This window comes from Rissa tridactyla, chromosome 19 (assembly GCF_028500815.1).
Source record: "Rissa tridactyla isolate bRisTri1 chromosome 19, bRisTri1.patW.cur.20221130, whole genome shotgun sequence".
Lineage (NCBI taxonomy): Eukaryota > Metazoa > Chordata > Aves > Charadriiformes > Laridae > Rissa > Rissa tridactyla.
Genome location: NC_071484.1, coordinates 3145052 through 3171205, shown reverse-complemented (window position 1 = coordinate 3171205; position 26154 = coordinate 3145052). Strand labels below are relative to the sequence as shown.

At 58.0% G+C, this 26154-nt stretch overlaps 1 protein-coding gene across 4 annotated transcripts; it reads left to right on the top strand.

The window, feature by feature from the left end:
• The first annotated feature begins 1647 nt into the window (after window positions 1–1647).
• Window positions 1648–25921, top strand: PLEKHM1 (pleckstrin homology and RUN domain containing M1). Of its 4 annotated transcripts, XM_054224394.1 has the most exons (14): window positions 1648–1787; window positions 2851–4506; window positions 4706–5724; window positions 7976–8064; window positions 9833–10080; window positions 12054–12683; window positions 13946–14333; window positions 16214–16454; window positions 16930–17838; window positions 19640–19785; window positions 19970–20163; window positions 20631–20694; window positions 21232–21389; window positions 25107–25921. In XM_054224394.1, the coding sequence occupies exons 4-14, from the start codon at window positions 8023–8025 to the stop codon at window positions 25234–25236; spliced, it is 3150 nt and encodes a 1049-aa protein (XP_054080369.1). In that variant the 5' UTR covers window positions 1648–1787; window positions 2851–4506; window positions 4706–5724; window positions 7976–8022; the 3' UTR covers window positions 25237–25921. The 4 variants fall into 4 exon arrangements, with proteins under 4 accessions (XP_054080369.1, XP_054080367.1, XP_054080368.1 ...); XM_054224392.1 differs by lacking the exon at window positions 4706–5724 and having other exon boundaries at window positions 2851–3288; XM_054224393.1 differs by lacking the exon at window positions 4706–5724.
• The last annotated feature ends 233 nt before the right edge of the window (window positions 25922–26154 follow it).

The following is a 26154-nucleotide window of genomic DNA, read 5'->3' as shown; positions in this document are numbered from 1 at the left end:
GCACGTGTGCACGTGTGTCTACATTTATGAATGTGTGTGCATGTGTATGCGTGTATGAGCATGTATGTGTGTGTATGCATGTGTGCGCGTTTGCATGTATGAGCATGTATGTGTATGTGCGTATGCATGTGTGCACGTTTGCATGTGTGTATGAGCATGTGTGTGTGCGTGTGTGCACGTGTTTGCATGTATGAGAATGTGTGTGCATGTGTGCACATGTTTCTATGTGTGTATGAGCATGTACGTGTGTATGCATGTGCACGTGTTTGCATGTATGAGCATGTATGTGTGCATGTGTGCACGTGTTTGCACGTGTGTACGAGCATGTGTGTGTATGCGTGTGTGCACGTGTTTGCATGTATGAGCATATGTGTGTGTGTGCATATGTGCACGTGTTTGCACGTGTGTACGAGCATGTGTGTGTATGTGTGTGCATGTGTTTGCATGTATGAGCATATGTGTATGCGTGTGTGCACGTGTGTTTGCATGTGTGTACGAGCATGTGTGTGTGTGCATGTATGTGTGCGCGTGTGTGCGTGTGTGTATTTCCACATGTGCGTGAGCATGTGTGCGTTTGAAAATGTTTGTGCACGTGTGTTTGCATGTGTGTATGAGCATATGTGTGTATGCGTGTGTGCACGTGTTTGCATGTATGAGCATGTGTGTGTGTGCATATGTGCACGTGTTTGCACGTGTGTACGAGCATGTGTGTATGTGTGTGCACGTGTTTGCATGTGTGTATGAGCATGTGTGTGTGCGTGTGTGCACGTGTTTGCATGTGTGTACGTGTGTGCATGTGTGCACGTGTGTTTGCATGTGTGTATGCGTGTGTGCACGTGTTTGCATGTATGAGCATATGTGTGTGTGCATATGTGCACGTGTTTGCACGTGTGTACGAGCATGTTTGTGTATGTGTGTGCATGTGTTTGCATGTATGAGCATATGTGTATGCGTGTGTGCACGTGTGTTTGCATGTGTGTACGAGCATGTGTGTGTATGCATTTGTGCACGTGTTTGCATGTGTGTACGAGCATGTGTGTGTGTGCGTGTGTGCACGTGTTTGCATGTGTGTACGAGTGTGTGTGCATGTGTGCACGTGTGTTTGCATGTGTGTATGCGTGTGTGCACGTGTTTGCGTGTGTGCGTGTGCGCACGTGTTTGCATGTGTGTACGTGTGTGTGTGCATGTGTGCACGTGTGTTTGCATGTGTGTATGCATGTGTGCACGTGTTTGCAGTATGAGCATGTGTGTGTGTGCATATGTGCACGTGTTTGCACGTGTGTACGAGCATGTGTGTGTATGCGTGTGCACGTGTTTGCATGTACGAGCACGTGTGTGCGTGTGTGCACGTGTGTTTTCATGTGTGTGCACGTGTGTGCCTGTGTCTGTGCCCATTTCCACGCTATGAGCACGTGTGCCCTTGCACGAGAGTCCATGCGTGTATGTGGTTGCATGTACGTGCACGCGCGTGCACGCGTATGTTCTCGCCCGTGTGCGAGCACGTGTGCATTTGCACACGAGAGTGCGGGTGTGCACGCGCGCGTGCACGCATGTGCATGTGTAAGAGCACGTGAGTGCGCGGGCGCGGGCGTACGTACGCGCGTGCCCCTGCACGCGCGCGTGCCCGCGCCCCGCGTGCCCCCGCGGCCCGGCCCCCTGCCCCATGGGGTGGTGGGCGTGGCCCCGCCTCCCCGCCCCGCTGCGCGCTGACGTCAGGAAGGGGCGTGGCCGGCGCGCTCCCGGCAAGGCCGGCACTTCCGGGTTCCCCGGCCGGAGGCGCGGAGCCGGTGAGCCGGGGGCGGGGGGCTCAGAAAAGGGGGGTGTCAAATAGGGGGTGCGGGGGGGGGCAGAAGAGGGGTGCATGGGGGGAGGTGTCAGAGCGTGCGGGAGAGTCCAGGGTGGGGAGGGGTCAAAAAGGGGGTGCAGGGAGGGGGTCCGGGGGTGCAGGGGGGATCCAATAGGGGGTGCAGGGGGGGTCAGAAAGGGGGTGCGGATGGGGGGGGGGGTCTATTAGGGGATCCAGGGGGTGCAGGTGGGGGGGTCAAAGGATGCCAGGGGGGCAAATAGGGGGTGCGGGGTGGGGGGGGTTCATGAGATGCAGGGGGGGTCAGAAAGGGGGTGCGGGGTTGGGGGGGGGGTCAATTATGGAGTGTCAGAGGGTGCAGGTGGGGGGGTCAGAGGATGCCAGGGGGGCAGATAGGGGGTGCGGGGTGGGGAGGGGTTAGAAAGGCGGTGGGGGGGTCAAAAAGGGGGTGCAGGGGAGGTGTCAGAGGGCGCAGGGGGGGTCAAATGGGTGGGGGTGGGGGTCAGGCGGGGGTGCAGAGTGACAGGGGTGCAGACGGGGGGTGCAGAGTGGTGCAAGCAAGGGCTTCCCCCCCCCAGCATCCCCCGGCTGCTGCCTCTTCCCCAGGCCGGGAGGGTGGGCAGGGCCCCAATCCATCCCCACCCCCCGGCTGCCCCCCAAAGCTGACAGCCCCCCCCCCCCCCATCCCAGGCCAGGCCCTGGTGGCCTTGGCCCCGCGCTGAGCCCCCCCCCATGGCCTCCCCCATGGCTTGGGGGGCCCCATGCTGTGGGTCAGCTGCTGCTTTGGGGTCCCGGGGGGGTGTTTGTGCTGGTGTCGGGTCTCTCCAGCGCTGACACCCCAAAGCTCTGGGCCTGTAACCTCCCCCCTGCGCGGAGCCCAGCACCCACAGGACCTTTACACCTTTCCCTGATTTATTGTGCGTTATAGTCTCTAAAAATGAAGTTTTTCTCACTTAAAACGAGCGGTTGCAAGTGAGCGCTGGGGAATTTTTGCATCCGACAGAAAACGCAGAGTTTAAAAAGCCCGTTTCTTGTCTCATTTCCAGCGACCCTCGGTACCCCTCCGGCACGGCATGCGAGCTGCCCGCCCTGTCAGATGGCCACCGAATCAACGGGGGAACTCCAGCGCCGGGAATCCGAAGCCACCCAAAAATCGGGAGTATAAATACGGGAACATCTTGCCGCAACGCGCTGGGGGTTTCACAACCTTGTGTGCCGGCTCTGTCGTCTGCGACGCTGGGGAAAATCAACCCCGGCTTCACCTGCGGCTCCGGCAAATTGCAGCCCGGGACAGGAGTAGGCGACAGGCTAAAAGAAATTCTCCTTTTTGAGTGTTTGAGAAACACAATTTCACCATCGAGGGCAGCGCTGGGAGCTCAGCGTCTGCTTTGCCTCCCCCGGCTGCTCCGGGGCAGCCTCCTCAGTGCCGCGGGGACAGAAATTGGAGGGGTTCAGCAGGGGCGACTCTTCTCCCACCCCGTCAGGTTTGTCAGCTGCGAGGAGGACGTTTCCGCGGGGAAGAGGGTGGCGTGAGGACAGGGAACTGCTGGAGAGGGGACAGCAAAGGGCCACCGAGATGCTGAGGGGACTGGAACACCTCTCTGATGGAGAAAGGCTGAGGGATTTGGGTCTCTTCAGCCTGGAAAAAAGACGGCTGAGGGGGGATCTTATCAACGCTGATAAATACTGAAAGGGGGGGTGTCAGGAGGATGGGGCCAGGCTCTTCTCAGTGGTGCCCGGGGACAGGACAAGGGGTAACGGGCACAAACTTGCCCCTGGGAAGTTCCATCTCAACAGGAGGAGGAACTTCTTTGCTGTGAGGGTGGCAGAGCCCTGGCACAGGCTGCCCAGAGAGGTGGGGGAGTCTCCGTCTCTGGAGACATTCCAACCCCGCCTGGACGCGTTCCTGTGCCACCTGCTCTGGGTGACCCTGCTCTGGCCGGGGGTTGGAGGGGACAATCTCCAGAGGGCCCTTCCAGCCCCGGCCAGGCTGGGATTCTGTGGTTCTGTGTTGGTCCCCATCCCTTACGCGATGGTTGCGGGGATCACGGTGGTGCCGAATATTGCCGGGCTGGGCGCAGAGAAGGAGCTGAAGTCGGACCGTGAGGGTCCTGCTGCTGCTGCTGCGAGCCGGGGCTGGGCTCTAACCCTGCCCTGACCCTTGTTTATTATTTCCAAGGGGTTTTATCCTGCAACACGCCAAGCCCCGGGCTGGGCCAGCTGGCTTTCCCGCTCCTGGCCTGCCTCTGCGTGGCCTCGGCTTGTCTTTTAAGCGTGGCTGAGTGCGCAGGGGCTCTGGGTGGAAGGCAGGAGCTGCGTAGGAGGAGAGGGCTGTCCCCACACCGGCCCTCGGACCCACGGGTCCGTCAAAGCCCTCATTTCCCCGGGGTGGAGGGTGACTGGTTGCAGCACTCGTGCTTGGAAAATGACTGGCTCCGCGTCCAGGCCTTGAGTCACCGGTTCACGCTGTCGTTGTGGGCTGTTGTTTTCCGTTCGCAAAGCACGAGCGGTGACCTGCTGTTTATTTATAACTCGGGGAGCGTCGCTCCTTGGAAGACCAAAGAGCCGAGCTCTGGGACGGGGTCTCTGCCTCTCCTGGCACAAGGCTTGATCCGAGCGAGTCGTTCCCAAAGAATTTGGCTGTTTTGCAGCAGTTTGGTAAATAAACAGCTCTGCTCTGGCACCGGCGACTCTCTTCCTCGGTAGGTTTAACCACGCCAGCTCGCTGGCGGTTTTTATTTCTCACTTGTTTTATTTTCTTTGTTTTACTCGACTTGTTGTGCTCTGCCCGCGTGGCCTCCGGGCTGGTGACTGCTGGGAAACCGTGTGGGGTTTTTTTTTCTGCTGTAGATGTGCTTGTCTCTGCGTTTGCACATCCATCCCACCTCTTATCCTTTCAAGATCACAAGGAACAGCCGTGGATTTCCAGGATCTGCCCGGTCGTGCTCCGGTGCCCTCCGGTTCCTCCTAGAGCTGGCTAGCCAGGGCTGCCGGTCCAATTTCTCCGTGTTTCACCCGAGACTCGCGTTAGGTGAAATCCGTCTCGGAGCCGGTGCGTCGCACTCGTTATTCAGGAAAATGCTGTCCCAACAGAAGCGGTGTGGTGTGGGTTCGCGGCGCTGGAACAAACTGGTTGGACTGGTCGTGGTGGGAGTGGAGAGTCCCATGGTTGAAGGCGGCGGGTGTTCTCCTCGGCGCCTCACCTCCTGCAAGACGCTGGGAGAGGTGACGCCAGCGAAGGAGCACGCGTTTTGGGGGAATACCACTGATTTAGTAAAATCTGGACGAGGCCTTTGCAAAGACACTGCTGTCACCCCCTCCCCTGTCACCGGCTGGGGACGCCGGGGTGGCTGACACCGAGAGCACGGACAGGGGGTGCAGTCCTGGAGCTGAAACGCCCAACGCTGCCTCTTCGGGCGTGAGAAATGCCACCCCGTGCCCGCGGCTGGCTTCTCCCACCTTTGGGTCCCTGCCCCCAGCTCTTCCAACTTGAATTTGTCTCGGGTGGGATTTGTCGCTGGTTTGCGGGGTGGACGGGGGAGGCGGCAGGGAAAGGGGCAGCGTCTGCCTGGCCTTGAGGAGCCCGACGCTGGCCGAGCCTCCCGTGCGGAGGGTAGAGATGGAGACAACAATTTGCGTCCTCGTCAACCACTGCTGTCGCTTTGGTGTCCCCTTGCTCCCCGCAAAACCCCCCAGCAGCGCCTCGAGCCTCTGAGCCGGAGGTTAACGTTCCCGTAATCACTGCGCTCCCCCATCGCTGTGTTGCAACCCGAAGAGAGGAAATCTTATGACAAGTCGTGGCGAAAACAGTTTCCTTTTCGATGAAATTCTCTGTGAACTCTGGAAACACTGAGGATCGATCCAGGCTTTGTCCCCAAAGAGCTCTTGAACTGTTGCTCCCAGCAGGACTGGCTGGTGCGGTACGTGCATGGGCTGCTCCAGATCGGGGATGCTCCGGATTTAGGCTCCTCCAGGTGTGGGATTCTCCAGATTTGTGCCACTCCAGCTCTGGGCTGCTCTGGATTCAGGCAGCTACACATCTGGATGCTCTGGCTTCAGGCTGCTACGGGTGTGGGATGCTCCAGATTCGGGCTGCTTCAGGTGTGGGATGCTCCGGATTTGGGCTGCTGGAGCTCTGGGATGCTCTGGATTCAGGCTGCTACAGGTCTGGGATGCTCTGGATTTGGGCTGCTGGAGCTCTGGGATGCTCTGGATTCAGGCCGCTACAGGTCTGGGTTGCTCCAGATTTGGGCTGCTGGAGCTCTGGGATGCTTTGGATTCAGGCTGCTACGGGTCTGGGATGCTCTGGATTTGGGCTGCTTCAGGTCTGGGATGCTCTGGATTTGGGCTGCTGGAGCTCTGGGATGCTCTGGATTCGGGATGCTCCGGATTTGGGCTGCTGGAGCTCTGGGATGCTCTGGATTCAGGCTGCTACAGGTCTGGGATGCTCTGGATTTGGGCTGTTGGAGCTCTGGGATGCTCTGGATTTGGGCTGTTGGAGCTCTGGGATGCTCCGGATTCGGGCTGCTCGAGCTCTGGGATGCTCTGGATTCAGGCTGCTACAGGTCTGGGATGCTCTGGATTTGGGCTGCTCGAGCTCTGGGATGCTCTGGATTTGGGCTGCTCGAGCTCTGGGATGCTCTGGATTCAGGCTGCTATAGGACTGGGATGCTCCAGATTTGGGCTGCTGGAGCTCTGGGATGCTCCGGATTTGGGATGCTTGAGCTCTGGGATGCTCCAGATTTGGGTTGCTCTGGATTTAGGCCACCGCTGCCTTCAGTACCAGCCATGACCGTGTAGGAGCTGGTCTACAAACCGTGTTTCTGCCCTGGTCTGGGGGCTCACGGTGCAGGGAGAGGGACAGGTTGAAGCCATCAGCTCTGTTGGGGAAAATTGTGGGGGTTTTGTGTTGGCTTGGAAATAAAATGTGAAGTATCGATGCCATACCAAGCCTGCCGTGGGCATGCCCAAACCCTGCCGGGCTCTGTCCTTCTCCTTCCGGATGGCAAAGCCACCGCAAGCGCTTCCAACTCAAGGGAATGAATTGCTTCTCCAACCTCTTCCATCCGTAGAAAGCTTTACGGCGGTAGCTGGTGCTGGAGCATCCCTCAGACCCTTTTCAGCCCCCAAACCCGCCGTGTTTGAGGAGGGAAGCAGCCGTGCGATGGGCGTCTTCCGCTGACAGCCGCCTGCTTTGCTCCCGGAGCCTCCAGGCACAGCTTGGTCCCGGCGGATGGCTCTGAAGAAGAGGGCAGGAGGCCAGAAGTCAAAGGTCCCTTGTTTGTGAACACCCTGCAGTTGCGGATGCCCCCGGCGAGGCGGCCGTCGCCTGCTCCGCTCTGGTTTTGCCAGGGTTTCCCGTAGCGGAAGGGCACCGATTTTTTTTCCTCTCTCTCCCACCGAAGCAGAGCAGCCCCGCCATCCGCACCCCCAGGAGCAGGGAGATCCTGGGGTTCAGCTGAATGGAGAGGACGGAGAACCCGATGGAGAACCTGCATCCTTCCTTCCCAGCTTCCCAGACCATTGTGGCGAGTGCCCGGGCACCTCCGAGAGGGTCCGTCCCGTCCGGGTTCGGCAGCAGCATCGCTCCTCCAGCGAGTATCGGAGGATGAGCTGCTGTCACCTCTGCCCAGGGTCTGCTTGGGGGGGGTGACACCCCTCTGTTTGGGCCACCTTAAAGCCATTCGCCTGGTTTTTGGGTGCTGTGGTTCAGGCTCACTCGGTAAAAGCCTGTTTTGGTGCCCTTGCTGGCGCCTGGGCATTGCAGCGATGTAGAAACAAGAGGGAAGCAGTCCCGGGCGCTGCATGCATCGCTGCTGGCCTGCCCGGCCCGGCGTCTCGCCCAGGTATAGGGCTGGCTGGGGGCAGCTTGCAGGAGTTAATTACTCCCTCTTGCAAGTGTTAATTAGTCCTTCTCGGTCTCTGGGCCATGCTCTGTTTTGCCTGAAACTCTCTTGGTCCCCGGGAAGCGTGGCGTCTTTCGATGTGGCCGTGGGTCGGTGCCAGCTTGACGCCGGCAGCGGTCTGGCCGCGAGCGCTTGGGAAACGCCTCGGTGCGCGGTCCGCGGCTCTCGCGTGGCGCCGGGTACCCATCAGCCTGGCGGGTGAGTTCGATGGAAACCGAATGGGTGCTCAGACGTGCTCCTCCTCCTCCTCCTCCTTGTCCCACAGGTGACATGTGAAGGCAGCGCCCGGCGCGGGGAGCGGCAGCAGCTGAGATGCATTCGAGCCACACTGATGACCCCAAGGAAGCCATACAGGTGAGCGAGACGCCCCGAGCCTCCCCACATAGCTCCAGTTACTCCCCGGTGCAACTCCAGTCACACCGGGGACGTGGTAGGACTTGTCGGTGCTGCCAGCTGGGTTCGGGATGGTTTATACGGGTGAAACGTGGCTTGGGCTTTGCAGCAGAGAGGATCCTTGATGGGTTTTTTTGGTGGGGGGAGGGGGTTAAAATAGGTTAAAATGAATTAAATCACACCAGACTCTACCTTGGGCTTTGCCCCTCGTGGGGAGACCCAGCGTGGGGCAGGGGAAGGCGCTGAGCCCTGATAACTGGGCGAAGGAGGAGCTTTGCTGCTCTGGATATTTGGGGTTTCTTTACGCAGCTTTTGGGAGTCTAAACCTGTTTCACGAGCAAAGTTCAACCTGGGTGTTTAATTCATCCCGCAGCAGAATTAATTCATGCGTGACAGATAAAATCATTTGCACTCTTTAATCCTGTTAGCCCAGGGTTGCTCCTGGCGGGGGCCGGGGGGCGTTGCTTGCGTTAGCAAATTCACGGGGCAGCTGGAAAACGGCTCCTGCTGCAAAGGGATACGGGGCAGGGATAATGTGCGCGTTCCCCTGGCCGTCTTCCTTGAACTCCAGCTCCTGGAAATCTTTAGATGACGGGGGGGAAAAAAAAAAAAACATCCCAGGAAATTTAATACGGGTTTGTGGCAGCCAAGCCGGGCTGCAGCCAAAATCTGCCCGCCCTGCCCCCGTCGCAGGGGCCGGTGGGGTTCAGCGTTCGCCTCGGATGCTGCGGGATCGATGCCCGAACGGGAACTGTTTGGTGGGGTGACGGCCGAATTCGCAGCGTTTGCCAAATGCCTGCTGAGGAGCACAACTTTCATTTTAAACGAGGTCGATTGAGACATCCGGGCTCAGCTGCGTTATGAATAAATAAATAAATAAATAAAAATTAAAAAATCCTCTCCATCGGTGTAAAATTGTTAAATTCACTGAACTGGCTGCTTTTCGACTGGTGGGAGAAAGCGGGAAGCAAAGCTGCCGGGAGGTAAAATTCCTATGTTCCGGCTTCACAGCCCACCGAGGCTCGCCGACCGCAGCCGCTGAGCCCCAGCCGTCCTTCCGAAAGCATCTTTTTTGGGAGGCGGGGAGCCCGTCCCCAGCAGCGCCTGTGGGTTAATCAGCACCCGGCCGAGCTGCTGGGAGAAAGCCGTCGGGGAGATCGATGCCTTTGATTTCTGCTGACGGGACTCGTTAGGGCGTCACCCGCTGCTCGGGCTGATCTGCGTGAGCTCAAGCGGTATCGCAGCCCTCGTCGCGGGTTATCTCCTTTGCATCTCTCCTTTCTCACCCGTGCTGATTTAATCCCCGCGTTTCCCCCGAGCAAACGCTTGAAAAAAAAGCCCTTTTTTTTTTTTTTTTTTTTTTTTTTTTTTTCCCCCCTCCCCATCCTCTTAAGCAATTTGGTGTCCGCGGAGGAAGCGCCACGCGCTCTAAAAGGCAGCCCCAGCAAGCCGGTGGGCCCCGAAACGCCAGCTAAAATTGCACAAGCTGCTCATTTAAAATAACAAAAAGCCCGATGAGCTGTGATGCCGAGAGCATGAGTCCCCAGCGTGACCAGTTTGCCTGTAGGTGCTCCCGATGAAGCAGGAGTTGCGTGGCGCTTTGCTCTGCGCGGGCCTTGCAGGTTTTTTTGGAGCCGTTTTGTATGAAATCTTTCCTAACGGTTGGTTGGTTTGGTTTTTTGTTTTTTTTTTCTTTTTATAATCCGAGCGTGTCCCTCCTGTCTTGCAGCTGATCAAGAAGCAGCTGGTGAACGCCATCAAGGCGTTGCAGAAGCAGTACGTGACCTCGGACGCCGTCGTCACCAGCGACGATGGGAACGCCAACACCCTCTGCAGCGCCCTGGAAGCCGTCTTCGTGCACGGGCTGAAGGCGAAGCACATCAAGGCAGAGAGCGGGGGGAAAGGGAAGAAAGCAGGGGGTCGGGGACCGCTTCCCCAGCCGGTCTTCTGGGGTCTGCTGAAGAGCATCACCCACCGGTGAGTGCCCTTCGCTGCCGAAAGGTGTTTGCACGCTCAGGTTTATCTTCTCTTTTTCATGTGAAAGCCACGGGAATGGTGAACGGGAGGATGGCTTGATGGAAAGATATGTGTCTAGCCCGTCCTGTGTGCTCGGTCCCTTTAGTTGGAGGGAGAGATGCTCTCTCGGGGCAGCTGGGGCTGCCCAGGACCGCTGGGAGACATAGGTGGGAGAGCAAAGCCCCTGCGATGCCAAGGGCTGCACCCAGCGCGCTCCTTTCTTGTTTATTTTTTGGGTGCCGGGCTGTATGTGGGGACTCCGTGTCCCCGGTGGGACCGCACTGGTGTACAGCAGCGGTGGGTTATGGGATGCACGGCACCAGGATCAGGTCTCTCTCCTCACAGACTGGCCGGGGTGGGAAGGGCCCTCTGGAGATCATCCCCTCCAACCCCCGGCCAGAGCAGGGTCACCCAGAGCAGGTGGCACAGGAACGCGTCCAGGCGGGGTTGGAATGTCTCCAGAGACGGAGACTCCCCCACCTCTCTGGGCAGCCTGTGCCAGGGCTCTGCCACCCTCACAGCAAAGAAGTTCCTCCTCCTGTTGAGATGGAACTTCCCAGGGGCAAGTTTGTGCCCGTTACCCCTTGTCCTGTCCCCGGGCACCACTGAGAAGAGCCTGGCCCCATCCTCCTGACACCCCCCCTTTCAGTATTTATCAGCGTTGATAAGATCCCCCCTCAGCCGTCTTTTTTCCAGGCTGAAGAGACCCAAATCCCTCAGCCTTTCTCCATCAGAGAGGTGTTCCAGTCCCCTCAGCATCTCGGTGGCCCTTTGCTGTCCCCTCTCCAGCAGTTCCCTGTCCTTCTTGACCTGGGGAGCCCAGCACTGGCCCCAGAGCTCCAGCCGTGGCCTCCCCAGGGCAGAGCAGAGGGGGAGGATGAACCTCCCTCCACTTGCTGGCCACTCGATGCCCCCCAGGATGCCTGTCCTGGGGATGTTGAACCTCCGTTTCCCAGTGTCCCCCCCACTATGAACACCGCTGCCCCGACCCGTGAGCTTTGGGGAGGTCTCGCCTGGGTAACTCTCGGTATTTGCTGGGGTTTTTCTGAGCCGCTCCCTAAGCAGAGTCCTCCCACACTAAATAACAGCCCCCCCACGCAAATAAGTTTTGAAAGCTTCATCCAACCCCATCGCCGACTCTTAAATTATGAAAGAGCGGATGGAAATAACTCTTTCAGATGCGACGGGGGATATTTTTGTGCCCTTTGAAGGTGGCTTTTTTTCTTCTTTCTTGAGAGACAGATTAAAAAAAAAACAAACCCTTACCAAACCTTTGCTGTGGGGTTTGGTTTGGGTTTTTTTCTTTTATTATAGCATCTGCAGCACCGACGTGAGCTGGGGCCAGGGAGGATTAGGGAGCGTGGTGTCGCTGTTGGATTTTGGGGGAGAACGGGTGAAGGCAGGAGGCTGAGATTGCTTGAGGAGCTCAACCTGACCCGGTTTTCTTTTGCGGGGCTGGGGGGGGGGGGCTGCCGCAGCACTTTTCGCTGTCTTTTGGCTGATTTTAAATTTGAAGCCGGGATTTAGACACGCCGTTGTCACCAAAGGAGTGTGCAGCCTGCCTGTGTCCCACCACCGCGCAGGGACAGCGGGAATGTCCCCTTTGCATCCTCGCTCCAGGGCGAGCGATGCATGGGAGGTGCCTCCAGCCAGAGAGCGGAGCAGCACCCAGAGGCACCCCAGGGACGCTTGGGGTCGTTACCGATATATTTAGCTTTGGGGAGTTCATCTCCATGGGAAACCATGTTTTCCGTAGAGGAAAGATTTTTCCACAGCCTTTTTTGACCCAACTCCGGGCAGCAGAGCAGGTTGGGCTGTTCCTCGCAGAGGATCTACCCCTCTGTTACCCCGTGATGGACCAAAAACAGAGACGCTCCCATCCTATTCTGCTGTTGGTTTTTTTGTTTGTTTTTTTTTTTTCCTATTTTCCCTAGAAATATCGTCTCGGAACTGGAACAACTTATCTTTATCAATACTGACGTCGGCCGCTGCCGAGCCTGGCTACGGCTGGCTTTGAACGATGGCCTCGTGGAATGTTACTTGCAGCTGCTCCTGCGGGAGAGATCCCGGCTGCCCGAATACTACCAGGCCACCGCTCTGCTCCTAGACACCGAAGAGTGCGAGTTTCTCCTTAGCTACTTGCAAGGCTTAACATCCTTAACCTTCGAGCTTTCCTATAAATCGGCGGTTTTGAACGAGTGGACTATCACGCCTCTGTCCCTGTCGGGTCTGTGTCCCGTTTCGGAGCTGCTGGAACCCCTCCCGTCCTCGACATCCGAACCCCGCAGAAAAGCCTCGCTGGGTTCAATCTCTCAATCGTCGGGATCGGACGAGATCGAGATCCAACCCTCCGTCCTACCCATCGGCAAAGCCGGCAGCAAAACCAAGCTCACGTCGTCCTCGTTGAGCCTTAACACCACGAGCTCGTCCCAGCTCTCCTCCAGCCTGGGCTCCGACAGCATCCTCCCCAGCGCCCGCAGTCCCGAGCGGAGCGAGGAGCCGCTCTCCTGCGACTCCGACCTGGGCACGGCCACCGCCGAGGACCTGGACAGGTCGCTGCAAGAGTGAGTTTTTTCCCCACATCTCCTCTTCAAAGGGATTTTTAACCCCTTCCTGGGCTCTTAGTTTCTTGCTATAAGCGGGAAGGTTTTCTCCCCTCATTTTCTTTAACAAGCTGATTTATTTTTTTCCCCCCCCTGGAAAGAGCCTGAATGGTAAAGAGAAACGCTCGGCGCAGCTTGCTGGGATCCTGCTGCCCCAACAAATGAGCTCCTGGCCGCTGAAGCGTGTGTCTGTCCTCTTTACCGGGGCAGAAACGTCAGAAAAATGCTGCTCCACGGTTTCAGGAATGTCACATCTCCCTGGCGTACACCGGGGGATGCTCCGGGCCTTTCTGCAGGGAGAAATAAATGAGTATGGTCATAGGAAAGGGTTATAATTTGCAGCTTCGGCTGATGATTTAGAGGAGGGAGGTTTGTTAGTTTGTCATCCTCGTGATTTATTTCTGCCGAACGCCCGGCACAAAGATTTCCAGCGGGTTATATAAGCTGTGAGTAATCAGGAAATATTTTCTCTGCCACCTTTAAAACCTGGCTCTGAAGGAGCCTGGCCTCGGGGTGCTGCTTGGCAAAGGCACCCCCTTCCCCTTAAGGGTCTTGGAGAGGGTTTAGAGCTACCCATCGATAACGGTGGCGTTACCTACTTGTAGGCTTTTACATCTTACGAGGATCCTGGAAGAACCTGCCTTGATTGGATTAAACCCGTGACGGAAAAGCCGTCGTTTTGAATTTCAATCATGAGCTGGTTTAGTTCGCCCTCGCTGGTGGCGAAGCAGGGGCATGGGAACAGCGTCTCGTCTGGCCGGGCTCCGCTCGTAATTGCTCGTTAACAGTTATGAAAACATTTGAACTTTGGCACGCGCTCCGCGGTTGGATGTGTGTCCGGGAGCCCGACGTGGGGCTGGGGCTGCGGGGAGCACCCAGCGCTCTCCCTCCGTTACGAGGTGTCCATCAGAAGGAAATTAAACCCCGTTAAGAGGCGCGGGAGGAGGCGCATCCTCTGCAGGCAGGGTCCTCGGCAGCAGGGGGGGCCGACGGCTGCTCTGTAGGGCACAAATCACACATTTTTCTCTTAGCAGGACTGGGGCCACGGTGGTTTTTTTGCAGCCGTGCCGCGCTGCCAGCCCACAGGAGGCGAGCGATGATGCTGAGCCCTTTTTTTGGGTGCTTATAATTTGCAATAACTGTGTTTGTTTGTTTGTTTGTTTTTTAATATAGGTTCCGGTTTAACGTAGCTACAACCAAACTGGTCGCTTTTCTGTTCCCAGGGTGTTGTCCGAGTTCAGCAAAGCCAAGCCAAGCCTGGAAGCCCCGGAGCGGGGGCTGGTCCCCAGCGTGCTGGGCTGCTCCCCACGGCCGCCCGCCTGCGCCCCGGCCCCCAGCCCCCTGGCACAGTCCAGCACAGCTCACCCCCCACCGCCTCCCGACACCGACGGGCCACGCTCCGCTCGGACGGGCCACGCCGTGACCGCCAGTGATGGGGATGGAGATGCAGCACCGCAAGCTGGTGTCGCGGCCGGTGTTCTGGCCACGCGGCGTGGTGGTCCGAGCGGAGGAGAGACAGGCAGAAGCGGCGCCGTCAGCAGCAGCGAGACAAGCCAGGCCGTCCGCAGCCCCACGGCCGACTACCTCCTTTCTCCGCTGCTGGGTTGCCCGGTAGGTGTTACAGCTCTCTTGCTATCCGTCTCCTTGGTTTTATGCTTCCTGACCAGCAACGCCTAATGGAAAAAGAAAATAAAACTGGTGACAGCTTCCAAACTCCCATCTTCCGTGCTGCTTCCAGCCTCCCGACAGCAAGTTGGGTGTAAGCGATGCTCCCAGCTCCGTGAGCATCTTCTTGGACCCCATGGAGCTGTGTCCATGCGAGAAATTGGGTGGAAATCAATCTTCCCTGGCAAAAGAAACACCGAAGCTTTTGAAAGCCTGCCTGGCCTGCCGGTTATTCCGCACCAAGAGCGGCTGCAGCAGGAAGTTTTTTGGGGTTTTGTTAACGATATCTGGAGAGCGATGAGCTCTCGCGCCCATCTGGCCGTAGGCTGCGTGAAAGCTGATAAAAGAGCCTGAGAGCCGAGCTTCTCCTGGGGACTTTTCTTTGTTTACGGTCCACCTAAGAGGAGGGAAAAGGCTTGACTGGACGGGAAAACAAATGACAGTTTTCCAGTGGAAAAATCTTCAGGCAGCACATCTGTTCCCGGCGCAGGATGGCATTCCCTGGTGCGCAGGCTGGTTTAAACAGCAGCGGATTTCCCCTGCTGCCACCGAGGAGACGATCCACTTGCTCTTGCTTTTGGGAAACGCTTTGAACAGCCCTGCCTTCTGTCTAATTTGCAGCTGACTTTACCATCCTGGTTCCCATCGTTTCCGTCCTGGTTCCCATTGTTTCCACCCTGGTGGTGGTAGGATTTACTTCACAACCCCCAAACGCTTTCTCTTTTTGGTCCCCTGCTCCTTTCAGCTCCCTCCCAGTTATCCCGTTTCCGCTGCTTCCTCCTGGCGCTGGGCCAGTTTGACCTAATCTATGTATAACATACGGTGTCAACAGGAAATTCCCCCCTGCTTTCGCATGACTCACGGAACGACCCGCGTTCCTGCTCCGGGAGTAAGCCTAGCCGGCCTATACCTTGGGAGCCGCACCGCAAGCCACTCGTCATCCTCGCCGCGGGGCGGTGATGGCAGTTCTGCTGTCGTTTAGTCGGTTATTCAGAATAAAAAGGCTCTTGGAGAGCAGGGGAGGGTTGTTGAGAGGTCGTTCCTGCCGGGACGCAGCCCTGGAAGGGATGCGCTGGGTCTAGGGAAGCCGCTCCCTTTTGCCGGAGCACTGAACTGCGTCGTGTTTTGCTCCTGGTGTGTGTTTGGGGACCTCGTCCCTGAACCTCGCTCCATTCTTCTAGCCAGAAGAACTCCCGGAGAAGTTAACAGCCCCGTTTTCTTTCAGCTTAACGAGGTTTATTCTGCCTGTGGGTCTCATCCCCTCCCCACACACACAGACAAAGGTTTCCTTTGCCTTACTTTTGGCCTGTACCGATCGGGTCTGGTGTTCGTAGCATCTGCTTGTAAACCGTAGGTCTCTATTTCATCCTGGACATCTTCTCTGTATCTCTTCCCGTCTCTCTTCTTCCTGGAACAAGGATGTTGCTGCTGCTCCTTCCACGGCAGGGCTGGTTTCTCACCCCTTGTCAGAAATCCCAAATACCCTCTGTACGGTTATGGCAGGGATTGTGCTCTCCCCCCGAGCCCCTCCGTGGTTTTAGGGGGAGTGAATCGATCAATTTGGCACTTTATAACCCCACCAGTATATAATCCCAGTATTTGCCAGCTGCTGACACAGTCCCATGGAGCATTCCCTGACCGGAGGGACCGGTCCACGTGGGGATGGCCAGTGTCGCTGCGTGGGATTCGGTCTGCGGGGGAGCAGCCCCCGTGGAGGGTTCACTGTGGGCCGCTTGTGTTTGAGGAGGGGCACAGGATGTTCCCTAAGTTCATAAATTAATATATTTATTCATTTGGTTTTTTGTTTTGTCGGGTTTTTTTAACAGAAAAGAAAGAGCTGGATCTCGGAAGATGATTTCTACAGACCTTCTCCGGGAGACAGCGGCGAAAGCACGGCCGACACCAATGGCTTTGGGCCGGAGGGGGCTGGCGAGGCTCCGGCCCCGGGGCTCATTAGCGCTCTTGATTTGGAAAGGCTGTCGGTGCCCTCCTCGGAGAGCGGGAAGCCCAAAATGTCGCCTGAACGGGAACAAAAGGGTTTCAGCGTTGTGCACCGCAGGCAGATGGGTACGTGCCGCCCTCTCCTCTCCTGCTTTCATTGGGCACCTTCGCTGAGCAGGGGCTGGGGGGCAGTTTCGGGTGTTTGGGAAGCACAGTTTGCCGTTGCTGAGCTTGTGGCAGCCCCAAAAGCTCCGGAAGGCGGTCGGGCAGCTTCCCTTGGCATTGCTGAGCCCGCTGTGGCTCCGCTGGGAAGCGTTTTAGGAGGAGAGGAGGTACGTTGGCTGTCTCTGCCCACCCCGCGGGACGCGTTTCCTTTATGCCATCCCACTCGTTCTCAGCCTCGGAACCCAAATGCATGTGGACAGGTTATGGAGACGGAGCGAGGAGGTGCTGTAAACTCCTGCCCCATCCCACCGTCCATCGGGAACAGCTGTTGAAGCTGCGATGCCTCTGCTTGCTCACGGGGAGCCACCCATTGGCTTTTCTCTCTCCACCAGCTTCCCCTTTTCCAGTTAAACTGAGACACCTGCTTTTGCCCCAGGTCTTTCCAACCCTTTCCGAGGGCTGCTGAAGCTGGGCAGCCTGGAGCGGAGAGGAGCCATGGGGATATGGAAGGAGTTTTCCTGCGAGCTGTCGCCGCTGGAGCTCCGGCTTTTCCTGGACCACGAGGACCGCATCTGTGTCGAGAGCTATTCCCTGCTGCGGTGCGAGTCGCTGGCGCTGACGCACTCGGACGGCCATTTCGAGCTGGTTTTCCTGGGGAAAAAACTCTACCTCCGAGCTCCTTCTCGAGACGAGGCCGAGGACTGGTTGGACAGGATCCGCGAGGCGCTGCAGAAGTGCCGGCCTCAGCTGGAGGAGGAGGAGTGGGAGACGCTGGAGTATCCAGAAGACGGTGGCGAAGGCCAGCCCGGCCAGAGCGACTCCTCTGCTCTTCTCCAGTACAGCAACGTGCCTGGGAACGGCTTTGACTGGACTCCGGCTCACGAACCGGAGCTGGATGCCATAAAAGAGGCTGTTCTGTATGTGGACGTAGACAAAACTTGGGTCCCTTTTATTTTTTCCCTGTCTCTAGAAACTTTAAAGTGCTTTAAAGTCAGAAACAACGATAAAATTTTAAGCAACAGTTATGGTATAGAGACCATCCAGGACATCCTTCCGGACACGAGCCTTGGGGGACCCGCGTTCTTCAAGGTGATCACCTCCAAAGCTGTCCTGAAGCTGCAGGCTGAGAACGCGGAAGAAGCGGCCTCATGGAGGGAGCTGGTCCGTGGGGTGCTCATGTCCTACCTGGAGAGCGCCGAGGAGGCGCTGACGCTGGGTGGCAGCTTGGACGGACACTCCCAAGTCGTCTTGAAGAACATCGTGAAGGAGAACGGCTTCTTGTTGCAATACCTGGTGGCCATCCCCATGGAGAAGGGCCTGGACTCGCAGAGCTTCATCTGTGCAGGTATCCCTTGGCTTGTCCAAAAACCCAGCTCCGTCTTGGAGGATGACGTTGCGTTCGTTAAGGTTAACGAGGTGACAGCAAATTAAAGAGGTGCCCTGAGTCCTGCCAACCCATTGCAGGTCAGCTGCTGGTTTCCCCGCCCAAACCAGCTGCTGATTTCCCTTCACATCCCGAATCAGTGACAGTTTTGGTGGTCCGTGGGCGCAGGGTGCGTCCCCCGCCACGCTGAGCCCCCATCCCGTCCCAGCACAGGTCCAACTGGGCTGCTACTGGGCTCCTCTTTAAGTTGCTTATGGTAGAGACGGTGGCGGATCTTGGCTTGAAGGCTACCTTAGATGGACCAAGAGGCCCAGGAGGAGTCTCTTCCCGGGGATTTTTATGGCCCCAACCTGCAGGGAAAGTGCAATCAAGAGCCAATGCTGTTTTTCCGGTAATGCAGCACGGGAGGGAGCGTTGCGATGGGTGTGACAGGCTGATTTTGCAAAACATTCATTGAACCTTCCACTACGGCCTCTCGGCACGCGGGGCGACGCTGCTCGGGTAGGACAACACCCGCCGACCTCCATGGGAGGCATAATTTGCTCTTTACCTCGCTGAGTTAATTAAACTTCAGATTTCTCTCCTGCTTCAATTATATTTTTTGTACCCTCCAGCAGGTTGGTTCTTTTTTTTTTTTTTCCTTTTAATCTCTCTTCTTTTATTCATATATATATTTTTGCCATTCGGTTTGGTCTCTGCCTTCCCCTCCAGGCTCTGTCCTGCCTCCTCCACCTCCCAACAGATGGAAGCAGCAAGCCGAAAAGACAAATTCCCAGTTTTTCTGTGGAGGTTTTCTTGGGGGGCTGCTTGCCCCCCTTTCACCTCCCTCCCGGCCGGACACCCGAGCCTGGCGCAGAAGGCTTTTCTTTACGTGTCAGGGCGTAATGAGCGATAAAAGCTGCTTTTTTTTTTAATTTATTATTTTATTTTTATTAATTCAGAGAGCGACACCCGACCTTCATGAATTTTTTTTTTTTTTTTTTTGGGGGGGGGAGGCGCTCCAGCTACCCCCAAAGCGTGAAGGATGGGGTGGTAAAGCCTTCCCCGAGGATGGCAGAGGTTTGCTTACGCTCCATGAGCTATTTTAGAGAACTGAACCCATTAAAAACAGCACGAAAGGGTTTTCCTGCCTTCCCGACTACAGATGAGACGCGCTCGCTTTTCACGTGGCTGTAAAAACCCTGCAGATCTCCCCCGAGGCCCGGGCCGGGTTCCTCCTGGGTCTACCCACCGCTATAAGAAAGGCTTTTTTTTGGTTTAATCCATCCCCACCTCATCCCTCGCAGACGTGGTTTTGGTACCCTGCAGCGACAGCAGGGAAGCGAAGGGCTGAGCGACGGCAAAACGGGGCACGGCGACGGGGAGGAGGCGACGGGGCAGGCAGGGAGCGGGATTTAGGTCCTTCCCTAAACCACTGGGATGTTTCCAGAAGTCATTTTTCCTAAAAAAAAAAAAAAAAAAAAAAAACAACCCCAAAACAATTGTGTGGATGGATATAAATAATTGGGTTCAGGGATAGTCCAGACTCCTTTATTACGGAGGAAAAAGTGAAGCGGATGCTGTTGGACCATTGTGGTCTTAAATCCACCGGGAAGGGGCTGTGGACCTCTCGCCAAACATCCTACGAGTGCTTTAGCTGATCTCCAACCCTTCCAGAAACTTTCTTGCTCCATTCCTCCCCCTCCCTGTCCTGGCAGCGGTGGGAACGGGCTCTTGGGGCAGCGCGCGTCCCCTCTCATCTCCTGGTCCCTTCTCCCTGCAGGCTGCTCCAGGCAGATCGGCTTCTCCTTCGCCAAGCCCAAGCTCTGCGCCTTCTCCGGTCTCTACTACTGCGACAGCTGCCACCGGGACGAGGAGACAGTCATTCCCTCGCGCCTCATCCACAACTGGGATCTGACGAAACGAGGGGTAAGTCTGGGCTGGGTCGGTTCAGGGATGCAGGAAAACGCTCCTGCATCTGCCTACGCTTTCCGAAGGTCCATCTGAACGTTTCCACCACCATCAGAGGTGGAAATGTCCACCCTGCACCTCCCTCTGAGCCTCCGGAGCTGCTTCTCGGTCCATACCCGCCTCTTGCCTCTCTCTGCCCCAGGTTTGCCGCCAGGCTTTGAAGTTCCTCAACCAGATCCGTAACCAACCCCTGATCGACCTGAAGTTGGTCAACGAGAGTCTCTACGACCACGTGGAGAGGATGGGACGGATCCGCCGGAGCAGGGAACAGCTGAAGCTACTGGGAGATTATCTCATCATGTGCCGCAGTGGGGCCCTGAAGGAGCTGAGCAAGCGGTGAGGACCCTCTCTGGGTGACGTTACCCCTGCCATCCCCCTCTTTGCACCCCCGATAATCTCCTGGTCCCCCTCATCGCTCACCCTTCGAGCCGGGAGCGACGCTGCCAAGGCTTGGGCCGGTTTTTAGCTCCACGTCATCTGCCGTAAGGAGTTGTCCGTCTGTTGGCTGGTGGAGATGTGACTCAGGAAACACCTTCCTGACCGAGGAGCTTCTGGTTGGGCAGGAAACACCTGGGAAAATAGAGGGGAGGATTTATTTTCTTTTTCCCCTGCTTTGAAAAACGTTCTCACACGATTTCCCCCGGCGGGATTTGGGATGTGGGGCACGATGCGAAAAAATGAAGTCGACGGCGGTTTTCTTCAGGAGTCTGCGTCAGCCAGGCTCCTCTCTGCTCCAGATCTTGTGGCGGGGGTGCGTGGGGGGGGAGATCATTTATCACCTTCCTCTCTGTGCTTCTTTGCAGGCTCGACCACAGGCACTACCTCCTGGAGTGTCCCCACAAGTACAGCATCGCTGATCTGAGGCAGGTGAGAGCGCTTTGCGTGGGCGTAGGGGGTTCTGCTGGCGAAAACATCCCCGTTTCTGTCAAGCGTTGGCACTTCGTCGTAGCTTTCAAACAGCTTCGCTTTCCTCTTGCCTTGCTCCCATCCATCGCGCGCGCGCGCTGCAAGCTTGCCCGTCCGCTTAAAGGCAAAGAATCGCCTTTCTTTTAATTTTTCCAAAATAATTGGCGCAAGCCTGTATCCGCCGAGAACTACGGAGGTCGCGCAAGAGAAATGGTTTCACCTCGGTTAAAGCCAGCGTTGCTCCCGAGGTGTCTCCGTATGAACTCGTATCTATGGCAAACGATGTCGGAGGTGACGGGCAGTTGGATTTCGCAGAGCCACGGCCCCGTCCCGGACGGCGGTGGATGCTGCTGCCGGTGCTCTCTGGGCTCCGCTTGCGACCCAGGCACGTGGGGGGTGGGTTGTTTTTGGAGGACGTGGGTCTAAGGTGGATTTTGCACAGCGCAAACCCGGCAGCAGACGGCTTTTGCTCCTGCCTGACGTACCTCTGCCCCACAGATAGCCGACGGCGTCTTTGAGACCTTCCTGCAGTCGCTGCTCCAGTTTGCTTCCCATCACGTCTACAACTGCGACCTCTGCACCCAGCGCGGCTTCATCTGCCAGATCTGCAACAGCAACGACATCATTTTTCCCTTCGAGTTTGACACTACCACCAGGTGAGCGACGTCCCCGCCGCATCCCGCTGCTGGCGAGGCCGCCCGAGCCCATGGCCTGGCTTTTCCCAGGAGCTCTGACTGTCCCCGAGGTCCCCTCTCTGGGGCTCGCGGCTTTCCAGGCACGTAGCCCCGGGGTGGCCTGGAGATAACTCTGAGCTGGTTGTGTATCCTCGTGGTACCCATGTCCTCGTGGTACCCGTGTCCTCGTGGTACCTGTGTCCTCGTCGTCCCCGTGTCCTCGTGGTCCCCATCAGCTCCAAGGTGTTTCCAGCCCAAACTGGGCTGTTGGGGGCAGGTGAGGACCATCCTGGCAGAGCCGAGGTGTCACCGAGCCAGGTGGCTTTGCAGCCATCCAGCACCTTGCTGTCAGCCTGAAAAAGCCTCGCTGGGTCCCAGGGCAGCGCAGGGGCCATGGGGAGAAGGAGGAGGAGGAGGAGGAGGAGGATGAAGGTGCTGTGTGGCCCTGCCTCGCTCCCCTGGCCAACGAGACTCCCATTCAAATTCAGTCCGGCCCCTTCCCAGGGGGCGCAGGAGGGAAGGAGAAGCAGCAGTGGGGCTGTTCGTACAACCAAGGAGGAGAGGAAGGACACGGGGACACGGATTTGGGGATAGATGGCGGCCAGGGGACGTGCAGGGGAGAGGCTGGGGACATTCCCAGCAGGACAGGGGGGAAACTGGCTCTCATCTAGGATTTTTCGGGGTTTTGCCCAGAGAAGCTGTGGCCGCCCCATCCCTGGAGGGGTTCAAGGCCAGGTTGGACGGGGCTTGGAGCAACCTGGGCTGGTGGGAGGTGTCCCTGCCCAGGGCAGGGGGTGGCACTGGGTGGGCTTTAAGGTCCCTTCCCACCCAAACCACTCTGTGATTCTCCTGCCTGCAGAGCTCGGGCCCTTTGCCAGCAGGGTCCTTGCCCATAGCGGGGTTCAGACGTTGGAATCCCCTGGGTGTGTTAGAAGGGGGGTGTTTATCCCCCGCCCCATCAGGGTTTTCCAACCCAGGAGCCTGGTCCGTCCATCGTAGGTGGAGAGAGACCCACATCTCCGTGGTTATTCGCTAATGAGGATAATCCTGGCAGAGGAGTTTAGCAGGCTGAGGGTCTTGCGGGGGTCTTGCTTTGCCTGGCAGTCCCTAAAAGCCAGCAGCGACGTCCAGAAGCTACAGAAAATGCCGACAAGGCCGGGATCCTCGGCTACCCCGTGCCTTCCGCACTTGTAGGATTGCTCGCTCTTCCCTCCTTGCCGCAGGGACAGCATCGTGCTCATTATCGAGGACAACATCCCCAGTGGACCAATTTTTTTTTTTTTTTTTTCCCCTCGAAAAAGAGCATCCAGGCTCTGGAAAGAGCAGACGCGTGGGGCCGAACTCCGCTGGCAGCCGGCCGGAGCTCTCATGTCCTGCGAAGCCGGGCTCGGAAGTTTGTTGACCTCTTTTATTATTATTATTATTTCTTTATTTTTTTTTTCTTTATCCTGGCGGAGGAGGTCGCGCAGCAGGAAAAGCGGCTCGACCAACATCCTCGCCAAGCTCCAGCCAGTTTCCTGCCCCTCTGCCCATCCCCGGGGGGACAGCCGGCTGCCGGGGTCACGCTGTCACTCGCCGCAGGATGCGTCTGAAACGCCTCCTGACAATAAACCCAGCCGGGGGCTCCGCGTTCTCCTTCTCACAGCGGCGGCGGCCGCTTCCTGCAGCCGCTGCTCCGGCAGGTGGAGGCAGGAGCTGCCGTATTTCGGCTGCCGCTCGCTCAGAAACAGGCAGAGTCAAAAACACCCCGGGTAAAAAAAACACCCCGGGTAAAAAAAACACACACCCCTGGCTTTGCGAATCCTCCTGCACTCACGGAGGAGCCGCTGCTGCTAAGCCGGAGAAGCCGCGTGGAAATCTATTCCGCTGGGAAAATGCACGGCGCCAGGCGGCCACCCCCCGTCCCCTCCATCCCTGCACGGAGCCCTTCGCCGTATCCCAAGTAACTCGGGGGCTTCGCAGCCGCCTGCCAGCAGCAGGATTTGACCCAGGCTGCGGTATTTCGTGGCGCCTTGCGGGGCGATTCTCCGCTCCCCTCTTCACATCTCCTTTGGGAAACCTCACGAGGTTCAAGAAGGGCGAGCGCAGGGTGCTGCACCCGGGGAGGAACAACCCCCCGCACCAGGACAGGCTGGGGGTGACCTGCTGGAGAGCAGCTCTGGGGAAAGAGACCTGGGAGTCCTGGGGGGCAACAGGCTGACCATGAGCCAGCGATGGGACCTTGTGGCCAAAGAGGCCAGTGGCATCCTGGGGGGCATCGAGAAGAGCGTGGCCAGCAGGTGGAGGGAGGTTCATCCTCCCCCTCTGCTCTGCCCTGGGGAGGCCACGGCTGGAGCTCTGGGGCCAGTGCTGGGCTCCCCGGGTCAAGAAGGACAGGGAACTGCTGGAGAGGGGACAGCAAAGGGCCACCAAGATGCTGAGGGGACTGGAACACCTCTCTGATGGAGAAAGGCTGAGGGATTTGGGTCTCTTCAGCCTGGAAAAAAGACGGCTGAGGGGGGATCGTATCAACGCTGATAAATACTGAAAGGGGGGGTGTCAGGAGGATGGGGCCAGGCTCTTCTCAGTGGTGCCCGGGGACAGGACAAGGGGTAACGGGCACAAACGTGCCCCTGGGAAGTTCCATCTCAACAGGAGGAGGAACTTCTTTGCTGTGAGGGTGGCAGAGCCCTGGCACAGGCTGCCCAGAGAGGTGGGGGAGTCTCCGTCTCTGGAGACATTCCAACCCCGCCTGGCCGCGTTCCTGTGCCACCTGCTCTGGGTGACCCTGCTCTGGCCGGGGGTTGGAGGGGATGATCTCCAGAGGGCCCTGCCAGCCCCGGCCAGGCTGGGATTCTGTGAAACGAAGGTATTCGGTGATATTCACACCTTGATCGCGCATTGGGTATTTGCACTTGAGGGCATTTAACGAAGCCACCATCCGGCTGAGCCGCTGGCATGCGGACGGGCTGCATTTTGCTGCTGGTGAGGTGGAGGATCGGCACCGGGGGGAGAAGTGAGCTCAGCCTTCGGAGGACGGACTTTTTTTCCGTCGACACAAGATTAAATCGTGAACGCCCCGCGCAGAGCTGGGTGTCTCCTCCCCGCGCCAGGCAGCGTTTCTGCCTGTTTACATTCCTGTCGCCGCGCTGAGCCGGAGCGGGGAGGTCCCGGCCGGCTCCGAGGCAGCACCGTCCCAGCCCCGGTGTCCCCATGTGCTATCCCTGCCCTGTGACGGGGTCGGGTGGGGGTCTGCCGGCTCCCCCGGCGAGCAGAGGGTCCGCGCGGTGGCACCCACTGCATCCCGTCCCCTCGCCGCCCTGCCCCGCCGCGGGGTTTGGTGTCGCTGCCTTCAAGCGTTGCTTTTGTGGCTGCGGCCCTCGCTCTTTCAGCTGCAAAAAACCAAAGCCGGCAGCGCGCTGGCAGCTGCCCGCAAACCCTCTTTCCGGGCGAGCTGCCGCTTTTGCTCCGACCTTGCAGGAGGTGGGTCTTTTCGCTCGAGTAGTTTCTGCTCCTGCGAGGGAGGATCGGCTCCGGCCCCTTCGCCGGGGCCAGGGCTCTGTGCTCGGCCGGTTCTTGGAGGAGCCGGAGGGGGCGAAGCGTTCCCCCCCCCGCCCCAGGTCTGGTTTGGTGGGGAGAAGTTCGATCTTCGATGTTCTCGACAGCGGGGTGGTTATTTGTCTTCATTTCTTTCTTCCTTTCTTTTATTTTCTCTCTTAGGTGCAGCAAATGCAAAACCGTCTTCCACCGGGACTGCCAAGCCCGGGCCAAGTCGTGCCCGCGCTGCGAGCGCCGGCAGAGGTACCGGCGAAAGCTGGAGGGGGAGGCCAGCGCGGAGGCCAGCCCTTAGCGCCCCGGGGGACCGACGGTGACGCTGCCCTCGGCTTCTCGACCAGCCGCGCTAGTGCCAAAGGGAAGGGGCCGAAAAAAGACACCCCCCACCCCAGCCCAGGAGCCCATCCTGGGCCGTGCGGGTGCTCCTGCCCCACGGAGGGACCCTCTGCCCGGCCAGGGCTGAGCAAGGCGGGGGGGGGCGCTGGAGACGTGCGTGTCCCCCCCCCAACACTAACCCAGTGCTGCTGGGGGATGCTCCCAGTTGCCCTCCTGCTGCCAAACTGGTCCATCCCCTCCCGGTGGAAGCCCGGCCGGCGCCTTTCCAAGGTGTAACATCAGGATTTCCAATCAAGGGCGTGGATAACTGACGTTGATTAAAACTTTAGTTTTTTAGGATGTTCGATACTGAAAAACCAGTATTTTTTTACGTGGGGGTTTTGCACAAGCTGGCCTGCGCCGGGGGAGGTGACGGCGGCCGCGCGGGGAAGGGAGCGAAGTGACACTTGTGCCTTTAGGGACCGCGGGCACCGGCTGAGCGTCTCCCGTTGGGAAGCCCCCCCCGTCCCCGGGGTCCCCAGGGAGAGAAGAGCCGGGCTGCTCCCCCCCTCTCCCCCCCGCCGCCTGCTGCTTTTAATCCTCGGAAGAAATTTTATTTTTCCTGTCACCCCTTCCCCATGCAAAGATAATTAAAGTCTATTTAACGATGAGCGAAGCCGTCTTGGGGGTTTGTTTCTCCGCGGCGGGTGTTGAATCCCGGGTCCGGCCCGATGCCGGGAAGAGGGTTGGGGACGGGGAAGGTGGCTGTCCCCGTCCTCTGTCCTCCCTCCTGCGTTTTTCACGGTGGTTTGGGGACCTTTCCCCATTTTCCCTGCCCCATTTTCCTTCCCACCTGCTCCCCGCCATCTCCGGTTGTTCTTTTCCCCGTTCCCGGTGC